Source organism: Saccopteryx leptura, chromosome 4 (assembly GCF_036850995.1).
Source record: "Saccopteryx leptura isolate mSacLep1 chromosome 4, mSacLep1_pri_phased_curated, whole genome shotgun sequence".
NCBI classification, from domain to species: Eukaryota; Metazoa; Chordata; class Mammalia; order Chiroptera; family Emballonuridae; genus Saccopteryx; species Saccopteryx leptura.
The window spans coordinates 70,893,817-70,915,131 of NC_089506.1; the positions used below are offsets into that span (position 1 = coordinate 70,893,817).

At 39.2% G+C, this 21,315-nt stretch overlaps 1 protein-coding gene across 2 annotated transcripts in view; it reads left to right on the forward strand.

Annotated features, from left to right (window-relative positions):
• Positions 1-4,715: 4,715 nt before the first annotated feature.
• OBI1 (ORC ubiquitin ligase 1) overlaps positions 4,716-21,315 on the forward strand; it is a 42,553-nt gene continuing 25,953 nt past the window's right edge. Inside the window, exons 1-4 of one of the 2 annotated variants that reach the window (XM_066380711.1) lie at positions 4,716-4,831; positions 14,137-14,272; positions 17,682-17,773; positions 20,165-20,413. In XM_066380711.1, the coding sequence (XP_066236808.1) occupies positions 4,760-4,831; positions 14,137-14,272; positions 17,682-17,773; positions 20,165-20,413 (549 nt within the window). In that variant the 5' untranslated portion in view covers positions 4,716-4,759. Of the gene's footprint in view, positions 4,832-14,136; positions 14,273-17,681; positions 17,774-20,164; positions 20,414-21,315 lie in introns of those variants that run through there. The other variant, XM_066380712.1, reaches the window with a different exon arrangement.

Sequence of the window (21,315 nt, forward strand, 5' to 3'; positions counted from 1 at the left end):
ACCTAAAAGAGGTAAAGCAACTAGGCAAGACTCCAGCTAGCTGCTGAGGCTGCCACTGCCCAGTGCAGGATGCTTTTGTCGGAGAGGTGCACTCAGACAGAATACAAATATTCATAGGGCTTCCATAAATAGGGTGAAAACAGGGGCCTGGTTTTGAGTTCCTATGGGAGGATCTCACCTTGGAAGGTCTGCTCACACCCTATGGGCAGGAAGAAAAGAAATGTGCTCTGACAGGCAACTTAAAGACAAAAACAGCCAGGATCTCGGATCTGGGTTCCCCATTCTGTTACCTTGGCAAATCCCATCATGTATTTGTGTTTGTAGTTCCTGTTAGGATATTTCCAGAAATGATACTTCTCCATTTATTCTCTAGCAATTAAAAAACATTTGTGAAGTGCCACAACCTTAAGTGGAACTAAAATACCTTTTTTTAAAAAAAATTACCTTATTTAAAACAATCACCCAATTTTACAACACTTTTAAATATTTAAAATTATAACTTGTTATGTCATAATCCCAGGGGCTAACCAATCATAAGAGCACCCAGAAGAGAAAGTACTAGAAATAAGCATTTTATGGTAGGTTAGATGATTTGGGTCATTTATATAGTGGCTCATTACTAGTACAGTGACTGGCACATCATTGATAGTCAATAAAATATTTGTTGAATGAATAAACATAGGCAGGGACATTGTTTGATTTATAGCTGTTTACTCACACTTAACAACTGTGTTTTAGTGGAATAACTAATTACATGTATTTATTTCTTCTGCAACCCTTATGCTGTGTTTATATGCAAACTTGATGTGCAGATTCAGTATTAAAACCTCAACAGCTACTGAAGAGGCTAGGATTTGGTTCCAAGTCAGCACTGCATAACTCTTGAATGTAAGCTCCATGGAACAGAACTTTGAGTTAGTTGTTCCTTAATGTTTTCAACAAAAATACATTAAATAAATGAATTCTAACTTCCAGCAGTCTATTCCAAAAAAACAAAAAAAAAACGAATGTGCATGGAAAAGCCAAGTTCCTCTGCTGTAATAACAAACATATCTTCAGACATTTTAGCTCATTTCCAGCATGTGAGAAAATGGTACCATGTGAAGAAGACATTCATACAACTGGGCCAGCACCTCTGATTAATTTTTAATACAACTTTTATGAGTTTTCTCAGTGTTAACCACAATCCAAGTGGGGGTGTGTGTGTATAAATTTGAAACAAAACAAAACAAAAGACTGTCTTTCAGGAATGAAAAATAAATGCAATCTGAAATCAATATTTATGAAGTTGTGATTAATTGACTGATGACCAAATGATTACAAAACGTCTGTCTGAAACATCTACTCAAATTTATTAGCTTTGACCAAAAAAAATTAAAAAACAATCTGAACTGGGTCAATGAAAGAATAATGCATTCCTAATCAATTTTTAATAGCACTTAAGATTTTATATTTTTTTAAACTTGCTTTTAAATAATTTATCATAAAAATGATTCTGATTTAAACAAGGGGTAAAAGGTGTTCCATAGCTATTTGATGGTTTTCTCAGGAAAGAAATTCAATTATGACTGACTTTTTATTACTGAATTACTTTATTAATAATAATAGATCTTGCATTTACACAAAGGCATTGGGCCAACAATATCAGAGTGTCCAAGTAAGATCTAGGATTTAGCTCCAATTTTACCATTAACTTGTGGTTTACCTTATCTGTGCCTCAGTTTCCTCATCTATAAAAAGAAAGGCTTGTATAAAAAACCCCAAAGATTCTTTCTAGTTTTAAAAGTTTATAATTCTAAGGATTTAGGAGGGTTTAGCTCATCCGAGGGCTGTATCTGATAGAACACCTCAGGTCAGAGGACTCCCCCTCAGGCTACTAAGAAGTTGTAAAAGAAATGTAGCAGAAAGTCAGTGGGCCCTGTAATCTTTGTTTTCCTATTGGGGTAATGGCAACGGCAACATTATTTTAAAATTTGGTCAAATAATGACTATTTAGAACATTATTTGTCAAAAAAAAAAAGGAAATACCCTTCATAGAGTAGAGTGAAGGCATAGTTTCTGGCTGTAAATCATCTGCATTATTAAAAGCAAAGCCTAGGATTTGGCCTGGAATCAGTCTGGACCTACCGAAAATTCTAATCAACTGGGACAGTTAACAATATTATTCAGATGTGTGTGTGTGTGTGTGTGTGTGTGTGTGTGTGTGTGTGTATACTCATCTACAAAGCATTAGTGAACAAAGGAGGTACAATCCTATTTGTGCTTAGCACACAGTAATAGATGAATTAAAATGATTGTAAAGATATGCTCTAGAATGTTAATATTGACTGATTACCCCACAGGATAGAGAGTTGAGGCATGAGCATAGAGGAACTTCTGCTTATTATTTTATATATATTTAGATGGTTTAATTTTCTTAAGATGAGCCTTATTGTTTTTATAATTAGCAAAAAGCAATACAGTTTTCCATTCTGAAGTGAAAAGCAAGTAAAAACAATATTTAAAATAGTCTGGGTCTATAAAAAAAAGGTAGTTTGTAGCCAAAGAAAATATAGTTTGTGGAATAGTCACTTCATACCAGATACTAGATAAATCAGACACAATCCCTGAACTCAAGAAACAGTCTTTTGTTGGGCAAACACATAAACAACCAATTGTAAGCAATGTGATCTGCACAGATATAGATATAGGGACAGCACGCTAAAACAGCACTGAGAAGCCATACAATGATAGTCAATGTATAAAGGGATGTTGGAAATATACTAGATTCTAACATTCTTCTTAAAATGTTGGTTATGACTTTAAAAATTATCTTTGTGACTGAGTGTTAACACCAATTACCAGAAAAATTAACAAGAAATGAATTTGTCCCAGCAGCAATAAAAAGATCTTTTAAAAAGAATTGTTTTCAACACATCTCCTCGCTGCACTGTTTCCAGGCATGGATGCGGAGGCAGGACATTCTCAGACCTACATGCCACTCAGGCCCTACAATACCATCTTTGGTATCAGAAAGGTGAGAACAGGGAATGGGCAAGATGAAAATACGGAAAAACACAGTATTATGGGGAAAGGAACACAGTAATGGGGAAACTTGAATGGCAGTGGGTAATGGTATGGAGCTTCTTCACTCTGAAGCCTGAGATCTTTAGCCAGGAATGTGAATTCTAGTCCCCGTCTAAATATGACTACAACAGCCAGGAAATAGCCAAACCGGATGACTATTATGCCAGGCACTGTGAAAAAATGAGCATTAAACAGACAATCAATATGGCTATTTTCCCAGTTCTCCACTTCTAGCACATGGTAGTCTCCTATTCCCAGGCGATGAAGATACTGAGCTGTTTGGAAGAATTCTGTCACCTGTTAGCTTATTTTGAACTGGACTTGGGTTTCTTCAAGTGAACTACTAGCGGATCCAATATCATTATTGTCTGTTCCTTATATATATATAGACCTGATAGTAAGCATACACTGCATTGACATCACTGAACACACACACACACACACACACACACACACACACACACACACACACCCTACTTCATCAACCAGGAAGCTAAGAAACAGAGGTTAAATAAATTGTCTGAAGCCAGCAGAGCTAGGAAATTGTTTTCACAAGGATTTCTACCTTCACCGTGCAGATCCAGAACCTCTTTAACAACGAGGCAGTTTATTGTAATTTATACTGCATCTTTTTCTGAAAGATTATTAAAAGTAATTCCATTGTTTTGTTTCTAAATCTCCTTATTCACAGAGTGTATTTGCATAAATTGATCACATTGGCTCTTCCTCACTTAAAGCTGCAGTTAAATCCCAAATCTGTTATAGTCAAAATTCATTTAGGAACTTTCAGAGTTTTCTTTTTCATTAGAAGAAAATGGAAATTTATAACCTCATGCATTCTTCTTCGGAGTTCAACAGCACAGTGGTACATTTCATTTCCAACTGTGCACCTGAAACGAACTTTTTAAACGCTTTAAACTCAAGTGCTTTTGGGGAGTGTGGTTCACACTCCGCAGCTTTCTCACCTGTGGATGTAAATCAGAGTCTGTGGCTGAGACTCTCAAACTTCATTTTAGATAGAAACCACAGAAAGTCCAGCAGGGAAAGCGTGTCTTCAGAAAAAGCTGCGATTAAGTGTACCCACAACGTCTCAGACACAGATAAAGAGATGATCAGTGTGTTGATTTTAAGTGACATTACATCATTTACAAATAGAAAGAGAGCTATGAGTGGCAGAAAGTTGTTTTGAAAAATTAAAATGTAGAGATTGTCTTTTCTCCTCCTGTTTTGACTGCACCGTGTGTTTGCAGACTGAGCGGGGCTTTAATCTTTAGACAGAACCTCCCCCGCCCCCATCCTACCCTCCCGGAAAGATTCAGGGGTTTAAAACCGCCTTTATTTATCTTCCTCTCCTCTCAACACTATTACTCTTTCCTTTAAACTTTAAAGATCCTCGATCCCTGTAATAAATATCCTTCCTTTCCATTTTCAGAAATCTTGCAGCTCTTGAACAGAGGAAAGTTGTGGGTTTTTTTTGTTGTTGTTGTTGTTTGTTTGTTTGCTTTTCTTAATGAAAGAAATGAAGGAAAGGGGAAATTCTGCAAGACCGCGCGTTTCAAAAGCGCGTTTTCGTTTCCTCTCCCGGCGGGCTCTGGCCCTGCCGGGCTGCCGTAGCCAGCCTCGCGCTGCCCCAGTCGCTGCAAGGAGTCGCAGTCGGCGGGACTTCCGTGTTGGCGGGATTCTGAACGCTGCCATGGCTCAGACCGTGCAGAACGTTACATTGTCGCTCACTCTGCCCATCACGTGCCACATTTGCTTGGGGAAGGTAATGGGTAATTCCGGGCACAGCTACGAAACGGGATCGGGTATGAAGTCGCTCTCCGAGGCCGAGTGCGGTCTCCGCGTGCAGCGGGCACTGGCGTGCAGCGCCGAGATGGGTGAAGACGCTCACACGCGTCCTCCTGCTGTGAGGGGAGGCCGCGTCCCGGGGGACCCAGAGCGCGCGGTGATTAATGGGTTCATCCGTGCGCCTCCCGAAGGAGGATGACAGCGGCCTGGGGTCTGCAGGGAGGGCGATGAGGCGGCTGTGCCGCCGCCCGCGGCCTCCCCCGGCCAAAGCCGGCGTCGCTGGCGGCTGGGTCCGAAGCGGTACCCAGCAGTGTTCTACGCTTCTGTGCAACGCGTGTGGCGTGCACTGAAGTCCCTGAAAGCACATCTCCTGGAGACCTCACTTAAGAATTCTTCGTCCCTTCCCCACCTAGAGTGTTCCTATTCTTGGGCCTACTGGGGAATATTTTCCATTCTCCAGGTCCTTCTTTTTTGCTTAACCCAGCCTTGAGAGCCCTGTGCGCTGGGTTCAGCATTCGGAAAGGGAATAGCACGTGCCCCTGAGGGTGTTTAGAATGGGAGGCGCGGTCTTTAATTTCAAGGACGGACCAGTCACGAGATAGAATACCCTTTGTCATGCTAGAGGTACCTAAAGTGTGTGTGAAACAAGGTGGAGAAAGCAGTTTTGAATTCGATACGGAATTTTAAGTATTCTGATGCATTGGTCTCCTCTTTCCTTTCCGTTTGTGCCTCTTTTTTCGGTTTTTAAAAGAATATTTCTTCACCATGTTGATACAGAAGGAAGAAAGTGTGAACAATTAGATTTTTTTCTACCCTGAAGTGTTATCACATTTGTGTTGTGTGTTGTGTGTGTGTGTGTTTACCCCCAAGTGCAAACTGAACCTATGGTTGCAGGCTTAGAATTGTTAAATATAAATTTCATAGAGCAAATATTTGAGTGCCAGCCAATAAGATCAACTGCTGTAGGTTGTTTGGGGTTCAGTGTGAATTTACTGAGTTCAAGAAATACTGTAGTAGGAAGTCAGGCTGGAAGTAACTAATAACTCTTAATGGTCATCAGAATGAGATGCCAACAAAGTAGCAAATGTGCTGTGAGAGCACATACAGGTTGGCTTGATCGATTCTGACTGGAGAGATGAAGGACGCTGTCTTGGAGGGTGGTATTTAACTGGCATTTGCTACTGCTACCTATACAGGGCTGAGAGAGAAGGAGGTGATGTTTCTATTTGGTATAGTCCACATCTGGCCCGTGACATGAAGGTTCCAGAAATATGTGTTAAATTCTGAGTGCATTTCCTCCAACAGTAGCCTTTAAAGGCTGGTAAAAGTATCTTTGGGAAATAATTTTTACTGGGTCTTAATTGTATAGTTCCATCTAGTTTCCATTAGTTAATAGGCTGTCTTTTGTAAGTGTGTTGAAAATGTGTTCTGCCCGGTTGATTGCTTTTTGTGTTTAACAAAAATTGTACGTAGTAGAATGTAATGATTTGCAGATTACAGGATGTTTTCCTATGCATTTAATTTCCTTTTACTCCTCTCACCAGGGCTGTGAGATAGAGTGGCTGGTTTCCCTGTTTGTTTTTTTAATAAGAAAAATAAGGCTTGCCTGACCTGTGGTGGCACAGTGGATAAAAGCATCGACCTGGAACGCTGAGGTCGCCAGTTCAAAACCCTGCACTAGTCTGGGAGTTAATGCTTCCTGCTCCTCCCCCCCCTTTCTCTCTCTCTCTCTTTCTCTCACCCTCTCTTCTCTCTAAAATAAATAAATAAAAATTAAATATAAAAAATGTTCTCTTTAAGAAAAAATAAAAATAAGGCTTAGTTTTCTTATTAAACTGGTATTTGAACCTCTTTTGCTGACATTTGTCTTGAGTAGATTATGTCCTAAAAATTCACTTGACCTCATTCATAACAGCAGACACTTTTGGTCTCTCTTTTATTTCCCTGTATTAGTTAAGCTGTATTCTAAAATTAAATGTGACAATAAAAGATTAACAATTTTTAAACAGGCTTTTTTTTTTTCTGTCTACTGTGGAGGCAGGAAAGTGTGGTTGAGGGCCTGAGTTCCCTCTGCATGAGTCTTAAGGCTCTTCCACTTACTAGTTTAATGACCTTTATAGAACAAGTTAATCTCTTTCAGAGAAGTTACCCGTATCTGTACATTGTGAATGGTGATAGTATCAACACCCATCCTTGAGATTATGGGAGAATTCAATGTTATGCAGTGCTTAGCATAGTCTGGCACATAACAACACTAGATACTTGTGTATATTCACTGTGGGCATGGGGCAGGCCATCAAACTGAGGAAACTAGCCTTTTCTAGTCACTTCTTCCCAGTTACTTTGTGAGGCCAGTGCACTCACTGGATGAAGCGTTGCCTTCCCAGCAGAGTGGGACTTGTTCTGGAAATTGCCACAGTACATTTAAGAATTTGAACTGGTTCCGGAGGACCGTTGCCTTTTGTACAGCTGGAGCAGATCTGATGTACTTGTGCTACTCACCCTTCCCCACACACCTCACTCGTTTCGGGTACTGGTGGTGGCTCAGCTTGGAGTAGCACCGGGTTCCCAGTGTCCCTTCACCCTCCCACACAGCATCTCCAGCTGCCTCTGAATCTGTCTTTGTGTCCACCTTGCCTAGCCCTCTTCCACATAGTCATTCTTGGGCTGCCCTCACCATTTGTCCCAAAATTTTGACATCGGCAATCTTCTCTTTTGATTGTTCAACAGAATTAAGGAACCATTATTTCTGGGATGACACTGGAGTGGGGGATGGGGGGAAAGGTGCATATTACCTTAAAGGAGATGGGGGTGTGGGAGACCTTAAATCTAAAGAGATTGGGATGGGGGGGCAGGAATGGGGGGGAAAGACATAGTGAAGATAGTCTAAATATGCAGGTGGTCAGTGCTTTGTGTTTTGATTACAAATGTAGTACCCCAAATTGGAAAGTTTAGACATTTTGTATTTACTGTCTCTGTCTCTATTTCAGTCTTAAAGGGGGATTCTCTCTGCCCAATGATACTGAGCCATTTTGCCAATACTATAAGAGCTCTTTGGACTAGTGGGCCAGCAGAAATGTAGTAATGATCTAGTCCAAAATATCTGTTAGGTGACATTTTGGTACTGCTGCCAGAATGCTACAGACCAGTTTATCTCTAGATAATTCCAGATATTTATCTCTTCAATTAGGATTCAAGCTGTGAAACCAAGTTGGTGTTGCATGTAATATGTTTTTTGGCCGACTCAGTGTTTTACCATGAGTGACAGTCAGATGTGGTCCACGGTTGGTTTTATTAAAAGGTAGAAGGTTACAGACTTACAGGGTTAATCGCTCTGCACCTAGGACTGCCTTCCCCCACAGGCCTATTCCAGTGGAAGAGCCCGCTTTCATTCCTGACTCTCTCTTCTCTTCCTCCTCTTCCTCACTAGCCTCAGGAGGCATTGTCCTGTCACTTCACTATGTTTAATCCACAAGTTTGGAATTGTACCTGTCACTTACCCTTGCCATTGTCATCTTGCATTTTTATTTCATGAGTACTGTTTTATTACCAGACGTCTCACTTGAGATTAAATTAGATGTAATCTAATAACATAGGCAAATTATGGCTATTTATGAGTCTTGGGAAGATCTTATTAAAGAACATTATGTGTGTGTTTTGGTGTTGGAGCGGGATCTGGATTGAAGAGGATGAGTGTGACAGGAATTGAGAGAGGGATAGGTTCTTTCTATTTTGCTTCTGTAGGTTACAAATAAGTAACAGTACTATAATTTGGTTTAGCAATTTTTTTCTCCTGTATGGGTTTCTATACTTCTAAGCTAAATTTAAACCTGGAAATCATTATCTGATAAGTTCTTGATACAAAGAAATGAATTAGTCAACTGTTTCAAAAAATCCAACACCATGACAGTGACAATACCAGATTCTGAACAGTGAAAATGATTCTCCTATAGGTGACATTGCCAGTGGCTCTTAGCATACGGAGTCAAGTAGTCTGCCTGGTTGTTCTTGTGTATCATTTTGGTGGACTAAGTGAAAAGATTAAACTTTTGCTTTTCCACAATGGCCATTGACCTTTTGTTTCTTGAAGTGCTTTTAGAAGCTTTATCTCAGCCTTTCTTTTTAATGCATCAAACTTCAGTTTTATTTTAGAATGTGTGAGGCATTGTTTTCAGGTGCTGTAGATGAGTACAAAGATGAGCAGGACACTCCCACTGCCCCCAAGGATCCTCAAATCTAACACAGAAGGCAGAAGGTAAACAATTTTCTTAGTATAGCACAACACAGAAAGAAGTGAACATTAAATCAGTGCATAACAAGTACCCTTATGAGGATGACAAAGACCCAGGCACTTCTAAAAAGGATTAGTAAAGGACTTGTAGAAGAGATAGCATTTGATTTTCATCTTAAAAAGTGGGAGGGATTGGGGAAACTGGGGACCATCAGGACAAATTAAAATAAGAAATGAGAGCACAGCCTGATCAGGTATGACGCAGTGGATAGAGCATAGACCTGAGACACTGAAGGCCCAGGTTCGAAACCCTGAGGTTGCCAGCTTGAGCATGGGATCTTAGACATGACCCCATGATCACTACCTTGAGCCCAAAGGTTGCTGACTTGAAGCCCAAGGACACTGGCTTGTACAAGAGGTCACTGGCTCAGCTGGAGGTCCCCCCCCCCACCTTCCGTCAAGACATGTATGAGAAAACAATCAATGAACAACTAAGGTGTCGCGACTGTGAGTTGATGCTTCTCATTTCTCTCCCTTCCTGTCTGTCTGTCCCTATTCCTCTCTCTCTCTCTCTCTCTTTTTCTCTCTCTAGCTAAAAAAACAAACAAAAGAAACAGAGAGAGAAGAGAGAGAGTGAGAGAGATAGAAAAAAAGGAAAGAGTTCAGTAAACAGGGAGCCTTACTACTGGTATTATTATTGGTGAACATCAAGTAGACCTGTGTGATTGAATTGCAGATTATGTCAAATATTGAAACAGCAGATCAAAGGAAATAGCTGTTGGAGAACCAGATTGTATTGCTCTTGAATGCTATACTTAAAACTACGAGCAGAGAGAAACCATTGCTGTTTTGCAGAAAAGCAATGAAAGCTGCTGATCCATATTTTAGAAAGGTGGCTCTGGCACCAGTATGAAAGGTGGCCAGGAAAGAACATTTGGAAGCACACTTGGGAGGGGTCATTACAGTAGATCAGGGATAAAATGAGAAACTGAACTCACTGAGGTGAAGATGGAAAAGAAGGGATAGGTGATAGGTAAAAGAATATTCAGAGGCAGAGTTACCATATTTCAACTATTCTGAGGTGTACTTTTTATCCACATTATAACATCTCTGAAACCTGGTTGTATTATATCTTACAAGTGATGGCATCTTAGAGTTGCATTTGGCAGCATTTTTCATTCATTTTACTTATTGGAGCATCTTAAAATTTTAGGCTTCTTAGACTTGATAAATGATACTAGGATTTGGTGACAGATTGGATGTTGAGGAGAAGTAAAAAGGATGAGTCGGAGACAGCTCTGAGGGGGTGAGGATTGTTGCCATTAGTTTAGACAAGAGGGAGTGTAGGAAGAATGAGTATGTGGAGGAGGCCAAGTTTGGTTTTGGATATGTTATCGAGAAGGCAGCTACAAGATCCTTACATGCATTTGGCTACGGGGCAAGTGGATATAGCAATATTGTTACCTTTCCATTCCTGTGTTTGTTTGAGGTATTGCTATCTGGAAGTCTTTGTGCTTCCGTCTTTACACTAGAAATCGTAAACAACACTGAATGAAAAGTGTACTAGGTTAAACTACAGTTGTCAGAGGCAGAAACTGATGCCCCTTGTAACTAAAGAGCTTATCCAAGGTCAAACACTTCGATAAGTGGCAGAGCTGGAGTTGGCCCCAGGTTAATTTCACAATGCCTAAGCTCTGCCACTTACTGAGGGCCAGTGATAGGATTCTCAGAAGTTGTCACCATAGAAAAGATGTTAACACCATGAGATACATGAGATTAAGAGAGAAAAAGAACTGTCAAATACCATGGCCTGAGACAAAACATTAGAGAAAGAAACTGTACCACCTCCAGTCTCTGACCCTCCTCCCATCACACCTACTCTCGGCAATACTTCAGCTTGGCCCAGACCCATCCATTGACTCTATGACTCTCACTTTTTCACTGTCATTACCATTCAAGTACTCATTTCCCTTATTAACCAGAGCCATTTATTATCATCAGTCCCTTGTCTCTCTCTTCCTCCTTGGCAAAACTTCAACTCATTTATTTATACTTCCTGCCTGAACATGAGTCGCTAAAGTTGATAAGAAAAATACACACCTGTGTTAATAGGTCTTTACAGTCAAAACCACAGACCTCAAATAGGCACTCAACAGTGTTTGGCAATCTTGCTACATGTCCCTAGTAAATTTACTTTCTCACTTTTCAAAATAACTGCTTTATTCTTTTTACTCAAGTTGATGCCCCTCTTCGCTTCTTACTTTCGGTTGGTAACCTCACCTCATATTTAATGACAAAATATAAGCAATTAGGACAGTTGCAATATAGTTCTCTAATATTCCTATCAACCGATTTTCCAAACACTTTGTGTTGGTTTTCCCACCCTTGGTTTTTCCTTTTGTAACAGTGGAAGACAGATGTTCACTCCTCTATAAGCCAAGTCTCCCCTTGTGCTTTGGATCTCATTCTCTTTACATCCTAGGAACTTTGCTATGTGTGGCTCAAACCCCTCTCTCTCAGGTGAAGGAAGGTCTGAGTCCCACAAAGACCACCCTTCAGAAGCCAGTCCCAAGTGCAGCTGGTTACCAGTACCTTCTGACTGACTGGCTGTAAATCGACCCCTCCATGAGTTTGATTAATTTTCTGAGACAGCTCATAGAACTTTAAAAACCCTATTTACCTACTAAATGACTGATTTATTATAAAGGATGTTAAAGGAAACAGATCAGTAGCCAGATGAAGAGATACATAGGGTGAGCTCTTAAACAAAGGAACGTCTCCTTGTGGAGCTCGGGGCCGCCTGGTGGCATGTGGAGCCACTTTGGTTCCCTGAGAAAGGGCTGACAGGCTGCCCTTTTAGGTTTGTATGGAGGCTTCATGACTAGTCATTATTGACTGAGTTTTGGGCCATTTTTGACTGATCAGCCTCAAGCCCCTCTCCTGTCTCTGGAAATCAGGAAATAGGACTGAAAGTTCCAATCCTCTGACCTCAAAGTTGGCTCCTCTTGGCAACCAGCCCCCAACCTCAGGTGGGGTTCAAAAGTCACCTCATTAACATAATAAGAGATACCATGTTGCTCTCATCACTTAGAAAATTCCAAGGCGTTTGGGACCTGTGAACAGGAGCAATGGATGAAGACCAGATATCTGAGAAATATAATTAGGTTATCTGAGTGATCAAATATATGTATTTCTAATAAATCACGACACCATGTTCCCAGATAAGCACCCCCTCCTTGCTGTTGGTAGAATACTTGGGAAGATGAGTTTCACTGCTTCATGGTCATCTATTTACTTAAATAGTCCAGTCAAATCAGTTGAACTGAATGAATTAGAATTGGTTTCACTAAGAGGAAGCTTAAATCGATGCTGAATTATCTTCTCTGTTTAGTTTTTTTATGCTAGTGTTCATAATGAAGGGAGCATCTGAATTTTGGAAACCAAACTAAGAGCAGAGAGCACTTCGTAGTGAGACTTCGACTGATTACCTGCCTGGCATGGATCACTGTACATCTGATTTCTTTCAGGGTGGGCTCCTTTAAAATTAACACTCATATTCTGAGTATTCATATACTGAGGGGGACAAGCATTTTCTCTGTGGAAAGTGGCTTGTGGCGGATCTGTCTCTTTCTTCCCTCTACTGGACTTCCTCTGCTTTCCCTTGCTCTTCCAGTCCCAATGCAAAAGGGCTCTACAGCAGTATTATTATTATTAGAACAGGAAATAGTGATAATGGCTTTAAGGTATTTTGAGTTCCACAGTAAAAGTACCATGTAAATCAAGTAAAAGCCTAAACATTTTTACTTTCTTTATTGTTAAACTAATGCTGTTTGAAAAATATTAAGTTATTTTCCCCTCTATCAAGTTCCCCAACTTGAATTGAATGTTTAATACTGTCTTAATGGCAAGTATTAAACCTTTATTGATTACCCACTGTGTACTAGACAGTCTTCTAGGCACCAGGGATTTAGAAGTGAATGAAACTAAGGAAGTTCTTGCTTTCATGGAGCCTTCATTCGTATAGGGGAGATAGACAATAAATATGTAAACAAATATATAATATCAGGTAAAGAATCAAAGCAGTTTCTCTCTTCTATTTTCCCTCAGATTAAACAACTAAACACAGTCAAAATATCTAGTTTATCCTGAGCAAACCGCCTAAGTTTTTCACGCCTCATTTCTTTCTTTGTAAAGTATATTTACTCTGTTTACCTCGCAGGTAAACATATAAAAACAGAGAAAGAGAAAACGTATTTGAAGCCCTTTGTGAAATATAGGACTAAATAAATGTAAAGTGTTATTATTTGTACTAGTTTAAATGGAGTCAGAGATTTGTGTATTTGGTGTATATCAATATCTGTCAACATTGTTTGCTATTTAGATTATATACCACATGAGAATGGTACTCATGCCTTTTAGGGTTATTTTAGCTTTCATGCCTTTGGTTTGGGAGAGTTTCTAGTAAAGTGTCCAGTAAGATACTTAATTGTTGATTGCTGTTGCTATGTAATATGGAAAAATCAATTAAGGGGAGGATTCAAGTATCAGATGGGTGCTTGAACTAAATGATCTTTAAAGACCTATTCTGTAAAAGAACCTTCTATTCCTCATTTCATATTTCTAAAATAGAGTAGTTTAAGGAAAATTGTCCCAGCCTTAGTGGAACAAAATGCATTATCTTTTTGGTTTGAAACAAAATAAAACCATTTCATAATACAGAGTGGGGTAAATGTAGACGTACAGGTGTGAGTACACAAAACACAGTTTATTCCTGTATTATTATTTATTATTGTATTTTCCATATGAACAACTATAAACCTACTTTGCTCCACACTATATGTCAACTTTCGGCCTCTGTGACAGCTATCTCAGCTCGTACCTCTGTTAAACATGGATGAGAAACAGCGTGGTAGCAGAAGCAGCAACTCTGCTTCTACACTTTGTCTGCTGTTCTCCAGACAAGCAATTTGCTTGCTTTTAACTAACCCTATTGGGATTCTAGGTAGGACTATTGCCCTGTACTAAAAGTAATGTTTCTTTTTTTTTCAAAGGTACGCCAGCCTGTCATATGCATCAACAACCATGTATTTTGTTCAGTTTGTATCGATTTGTGGTTGAAGAATAATAGCCAGTGTCCAGCTTGCAGAGTCCCCATCACTCCTGAAAACCCTTGCAAAGAGATTATCGGTAAGAGCCCATTTTATAGTCACATAGAAACAGATTTGAAACAGTGTCAAATAGTGTATATTTGGAAGAAGACCATAGAAGACAACTTTCAATGCTGTTATTTTGCCAATATCATACTGGATGGATTGGTCAGATATATAATCTATAAGTGGAGCAGCTGAGGAGCCCAAGGTATTAGGAGAAACCTTAAAGCTTCATGGAATTTACGTTCTGGCGGGGTTTTGCATGTCGACCAAAACATTAATACAGTGTGTCCGTAAAGTCATGGTGCACTTTTGACCAGTCACAGGAAAGCAACAAAAGACGATAGAAATGTGAAATCTGCACCAAATAAAAGGAAAACTCTCCCAGTTTCATACCTATTCAGTGCAGTTCGATATGGGCTCACACACAGATTTTTTAGGACTCCTTGGGTAGCTATCCCATATAGCCTCTACAGACTCATCACTCACTGATGGTCTACCAGAATGGGGTTTCTCCACCAAACTGCCGGTTTCCTTCAACTGCTTATCCCACCGAGTAATGTTATTCCTGTGTGGTGGCACTTCATTATAAACGCGCCAATATTCACGTTGCACTTTGGTCACGGATTCGAATTTAGCGAGCCACAGAACACACTGAACTTTCCTCTGTACCGTCCACATCTCGACTGGCATGGCCGTGGGCTGCTCCACTGTATACACGGTGTTACATCATCATCTGCGCATGCGCACATGCTGCCACATTATCCTACAGAAACTGGGAGGGTTTTCCTTTTATTTGGTGCAGATTTCACATTTCTGTCGTCTTTTGTTGCTTTCCTGTGACCGGTCAAAAGTGCACCATGACTTTACAGACATACTGTAGTATAAAGCAGCAAATGCTAAAGGCCAAGAAGAGGCCCAGAGAATTCAGACAGGAAAGTTAACCTAGCATCAAGAGGGCATCTCATGAAGCAGGTGGCTTTTAAATTGGAGATGTAAGGATGGATAAAATTCCAACTGGTGAAGATTAGGAAGGACATTTTATGCAGAGGGAATAAAGCCTGTTTTTGGAAATTGTCAGTAGTCTAGTTTGGGTCTGACTACTGAAATAAGACTGACAGGGCAAATCGAGGCTGTAGTGCAGAGAATTTTGAGTGACAAATTAAACCAAGGACTTGCTCTGTGGGTGAAAAGAAGGGTGAGGTGGGTATGATGGGTTTTTTTTCCTTTTTTTTGTACTTTTCTGAAGTTGGAAACGGGGAGGCAGTCCAACAGACTCCCGCTTGCGCCCGACCGGGATCCACCCGGCACGCCCACCAGGGGGCGATGCTCTGCCCATCTGGGGCGTCACTCTGTTGCGACCAGAGCCATTCTAGCGCCTGAGGCAGAGGCCACAGAGCCATCCCCAACGCCCGGACCAACTCTGCTCCAATGGAGCCTCGGCTGCGGGAGGGGAAGAGAGAGACAGAGAGGAAGGAGAGGGGGAGGGGTGGAGAAGCAGATGGGCACTTCTCCTGTGTGCCCTGGCCAGGAATCGAACCTGGGACTCCTGCACACCAGGCCAACGCTCTACCACTGAGCCAACTGGCCAGGGCGGCATGATGGTTTTGAGTACGGCAGCTACATGATCCAAATGTGCTTGAGGACTGTTACTCAGTGGATTATGTGAAGTTGGGCTGTAGTGGAGAGACAGGATGTGAGCGGGTCAGGTAGGAGGACGTCCTTGCCCAGGTGAGACAGATGTAAGTCTGGGTTAAGGGTCAAAAAGAACACTCAGTGCTGTAGTAGAGCAGGTCAGGTGGAGAATAAAACTTGAACTAGAAGATCCTTGAAAAAGAAAACATTTAAAGAGCTCTTTTAGTGTAGGAATTTTCTTCTACTCATATAAGTTATTTCTCTTAGATTGCAAAAATGAAAATTTTTTTTTGCTTTAGGAGAAATTGAAAGTGAATCTTTCAGTAGCTACGTTTAGGAAGCACCTTTCAGAACCCTTGAGAAGTCATTGTGTTAGTCCCAAGTTAGTGAAAATGGTCTTAAGTAAGACTTTCAGCACGGGAATGGAAAGGAAGATGTATGCTAGCATAGAACTAGTGGGACTTGGAACTAAGGACTCTGAGGGAGGACACAGAGAGGGCCCAGCTTTCTTCCTTGGCTGCTGGATGAAGTCTGGTAGAGCATTTCTCTGCTGTGCTGTGCACTACAGCATTAACCTCTCTGCCTATGGTTTTTCTCTTCTAAACTTCACCGAGGAACCAAGTCTTTTCTTGCAAAATATGGAGATAGATGATTAAAATAATTTGAATGCTTTTTTTCTAGCAGTTTCTCTTCACATCTCATCTCCTGCCTTCATTCATATATGTCTAAGTGATAGTTCATTCATTTTTTCAAGTAAAATAGTTCATCTATCCTTGCATTTGGATAGAATGTCCTGAAAAAGAACATCTGTAAAATGCCTTTGTTATCATACTGCTAAGAAGTACACAGGGCCTCAGGTAATGACAGTCTTGACATACGATATTTCGAGTTTATGGCGCTCACTCCCATAAAAACTTAAAAAAATCGAGATGTGAGTGTTTTGGCTTATTCCATTAGTGCTGTACGTACAGACTACTGGGTGAACCAGTGTGGTTGCACGTGGTAGAAGAATACACAGTAACGCACATGTGAGCGAGGGAGTGGCGTCCCCAGTATGCTTACCTACGCCATTCTGGACTGTTAGAAGTGCAAGTGTTCTGTTTCTGTTCAGCTGGGGTGTGTTTTGAGTTACACCAAAATTCGGGTTACGTCACTGTCTTAGGAATGGAACTGTGTCATGACCCGAGGACCCCCTGTACAAAGAAGAAACCACAACAAAAGTGAAGAGCTCTTGGGAAGAATTCATTTTGAGTGTATCTGAATCATTGTTATACAATAATGCTGTTATTTCTAATCCATTATAACTAGATTGTTAGAATCAGTGAGTTGACAATTTTTTCAGTGTGTTACCATTAATTAGATATGCCTGAATGAATAAATTATATCATAATGTGTATGTACATGTTATATATAGATAAGATATATTTGATAATTATATATATATAAAATATATAATCTATATAATTTATTACTTAAATATAAATATAATCATTGGTTTTGTCATTATTTAAAAATTGGTATTCAAAATTTACAGTAGTCTAAATGTGATAATGAAACATAGCATTTACCTTTCCTGAGTTTACTATAACAAGATACTTAGATTAGTGAACTCAACATGGTATTTTACTGAAGACATTTCTTACGGTGTTACTTGATATTTATCTTTTTTAAAAGCCAAGATGGCAGCCCCAAATATGTATATAAGTAGAAATTAAGCTGGGAAACTATGTAAAACAGTAAGAAAAGGTTCAGTTTTATTTTCATTCTGCCCAAATTAGAATGAAAAGTTAGATTTTGTTTTTTTCACGTAGGAGGGACAAGTGAAAGTGAACCTATGCTAAGTCATACAGTCCGGAAGCACCTTCGGAAAACTAGACTTGAGTTACTCCACAAAGAATATGAGGTAAATCATCATTAAAATTTAAAATGATGGCAGCATTGAAGTCAAGGTAAAACTGAGCTATATCAGGCCCTGGACTTCGTCCATGAAATCTTATTTAAAAGTCAATTTAAAAATATTTGACAAGTTCTTTATCTTTTTCCTTTCCTATTTCAAATAGAGGAAAGGAACAGATAGAAGCTTTTCTGTTTTTTCTTTCTTTTAGTTTAAAATAAACAGACACATCATTTTGTAGGTATTTGCTCCCTAAGAAGTTGGGAGATAAAGAAACCCTCTTGTAAGTGGTCCTCCAGCCCCCACAAGTGCTCTGGTAAGCAGTGACTGTAGTCCTCAGTCTGTTTTGGTTTCTGCCTATAAATTCAGTGATAACTATAAGCCTGGTCAAGTCTGATAAAGTAAATATACCTATGTCAACTATTAGCAAAGAGATTTTTTTGGCATGAAAGATGGTATTTCCTAAATTATTTTGCATGTATAATAATGTGGGGTTTTTTAAAAATAAAAGCTGTATATATTTAAGGTATACAGCATGATGTTTTGATAGACATAGGTAGTGAAATGATTATATTAGTCAAGCTAATTAACATGTCCATCTCCTCTCCTAGCAAATTTCCAATATACAGCGCAGTATTAACTGGAGTCATCATGCTGTTTGTTAGGTCTCTAGACGTATTTATCCTGCATAATTGAAATATTGTACTCTTTAACCTATCGCCCCACTTCTCTCCCCATTTCCCCCACCTCCCCACTGCTGTTTAACTCTCTGCTTCTGTGTATTTGACTTTTTCAGATTCCATATATAAGTGAGATCATGCCCTAGTTTTCTTTCTGTGAAGGTGACTTGACACGGTGATGGAATTTTTCCAAATTAACTTCATGCTAATGAAATACGTATACATTTGAATAATGAATATTAAGTCCAGGTGTTCTTTTCTGTTGACTAAAGAGAGGATAGTATTGGTATCTTCTTTTAATACAAAATATCTTTAATTTAAACTATGTACATGAAAACTCTTTTAGCTACCTCAAAAATTTTTTTAAATAAAGTGGGGTATAAAGAAATTACTGAATAAACGTCCATAAGTGTTTTTCTACTTATATTTGTTTATTCATTAATATGTTAATTAAAACAGTGATTTTCTCATTTTATGATGCTATTTAATTTGAAATATAATTTAAAATAGTAAATAGAACTACCTGTTAATTCAGAAATGTATTCTTACATATTTAATGAATATTTATCATATTTAGGTACTAATTAGATTAATCCTTTAGGAGATTACTGGCATATTGAACTACTTAGAATTTATTTTCCTACAGCAGAATTTCTCACAGTCTTAGTTTAAGAAATATCCATTATAGATGAATAAATTATATCACAGAAAAGAGTTCAAGCCCAAATGTTTAATAATTGGATTTGAGCCAATAAGCATTTCCAGATAGAGAAATCAAATACTTGGATTATTCACTGTGGTAACTGAAGAAACAGAATGTAGAAAGGTAAAAATTAACTGCAGGTATTCTTCAGAAATGGAAAGTGGAAGGAAATGGTATATGGTTTCAAATTTTACTTCAAATAGAGAAGCAAAAATATAAACATCAAACAAAACGATAATAGATCACCTTCATCAAAATCTATATATACATTTTTTTTTCTGAAGTGAAAAGTGGGGAGGCAGAGAGACAGACTCCTGCATGCACCCAAACGGGATCCACCCAGCATGCCCACCAGGGTCAATGCTCTGCCCATCTGGGGCATTGCTCCGTTAAAACTGGAGCCACTATAGTGCCTGAGGTGAAGACCATGGAGCCATCCTTAGCGCCTGGGCCAACTTTGCTCCAGTGGAGCCTTGGCTGCTGGAGGGGAAGAGAGAGTCAGAGAGAAAGGAGAGAGAGAAGGGTGGAGAAGCAGATGGGTGCTTCTCCTGTGTGTCCTGGCTGGGAATTGAATCCGGGACTTCCACACGCCAGGCCAATGCTCTACCATTGAGCCAGCCGGCCAGGGTCTCAAATCTATATATTTTAAATTTTAGTAAAGCAATTAAACAAGCCTTAGAATTTTCTTCTGCGGAATCTACTTCTTATTGAATTCATATGACTCTATTTCCTAGATATCTTAAATAGAATCAAAGATTTGACATTTTTGTTTTTTAAAATCACAAACTATCATTGAATTTAAATGAAAGCAGTGGGAATGCCAGTTTTTGTCTGAGTTGAAATATATTTTGAGAATTTCAGTTGTAAGTTTCTGCCTACAAAACAATTCTGATATGTAAAGAATATGTGTATCTACAGAATTTTGAATATAAAATTTAAAAACACTTTGGCCTTAGGTTAATAGATATATGTGCTTAGTGTTTGTGTCTCCCTAATGGCTATGCACTGCTTTTTCAGGATGAAATAGATTGTCTGCAGAAAGAGATAGAAGAGCTCAAGAGTAAAAATCTCAGCTTGGAGTCTCAGATCAAGACTATTCTAGATCCTTTAACCTCAATGCAGGGTAACCAAAATGAAGACAAGCATCCAGTTGCTGATAATTCAAGTAAAATTGACCCTGAAACTGTAACAGAGTGGAAGAAAAAACTTCGAACTGCTAATGAAATCTATGAAAAAGTGAAAGATGATATGGATAAATTAAAGGAGGTAAGTTGTGATTGTTTCTAAAATTCTATTTGTAGTTTTTAGATTTATATTATAGTTCTTAAAATTCTATAATATTATAAATATCTTCAAAAGTATAAATAGCCATATTATCTTGACTCATCTTTAGATGGTTTATGGGGAAAGGACAGAAATCCCTGAATGAGCATTTATAATCACTAGGAAAACTTTTTCTCGTTAAATGTCATTAGCTGCCAGGAAATATCAGGTGGTTCCATTTGTGACTATAATTGGAGACTCTAGAGCTTCTGTATGAGTTTGCATCTTCTTGTAGGAGAGTGACATCATTCTGAAGGATGTGTTTCTATTTTCTCTCTTTGTGGTTTACCTTAACATTTTTAAGCTCATATCAGTGACTACCCAGTATACATAAAAACAAATATATATCCATTCCCTTCCCTATAAAATGAAAGACTTGGACCATATCTTTTCTAGCAGTACCATTCTCTGATATTTAAACTTGTAAATAGTTAAAGACTTAATGCCTAATTCCGTGAGAGCTGTGAGTAGCCTCTTTGTGCTGTATGAGACAGGCTTATTTATTTATTTATTTATTTATTTATTTATTTATTTATTTATTTCAATTATCCTTCCATCCTTCCAACGAGATAGAGAAAGCAGAGGTGAAAAAGCCAAACCTCTCGGATTTTCCAGTCTAGGAAAGGAGATGTAATGCGTGTAGTCATGAGAGAGCGTAATCAAGTGCTGTAAGAGCCGTGTTGGCCTAAGGGACATCCTTTAGCTTGACTTCAGTTTTATCCATAGTGGAATTCTCTTGTGCTGCCTGGAGATGGTTTTGTGGTCTCCAGGTCCACAGCTACCCATTCAGCCTACCTGCAGTCCCTTAAAATACTGTTACTCTACTGAATTACTAATCTTGCCTT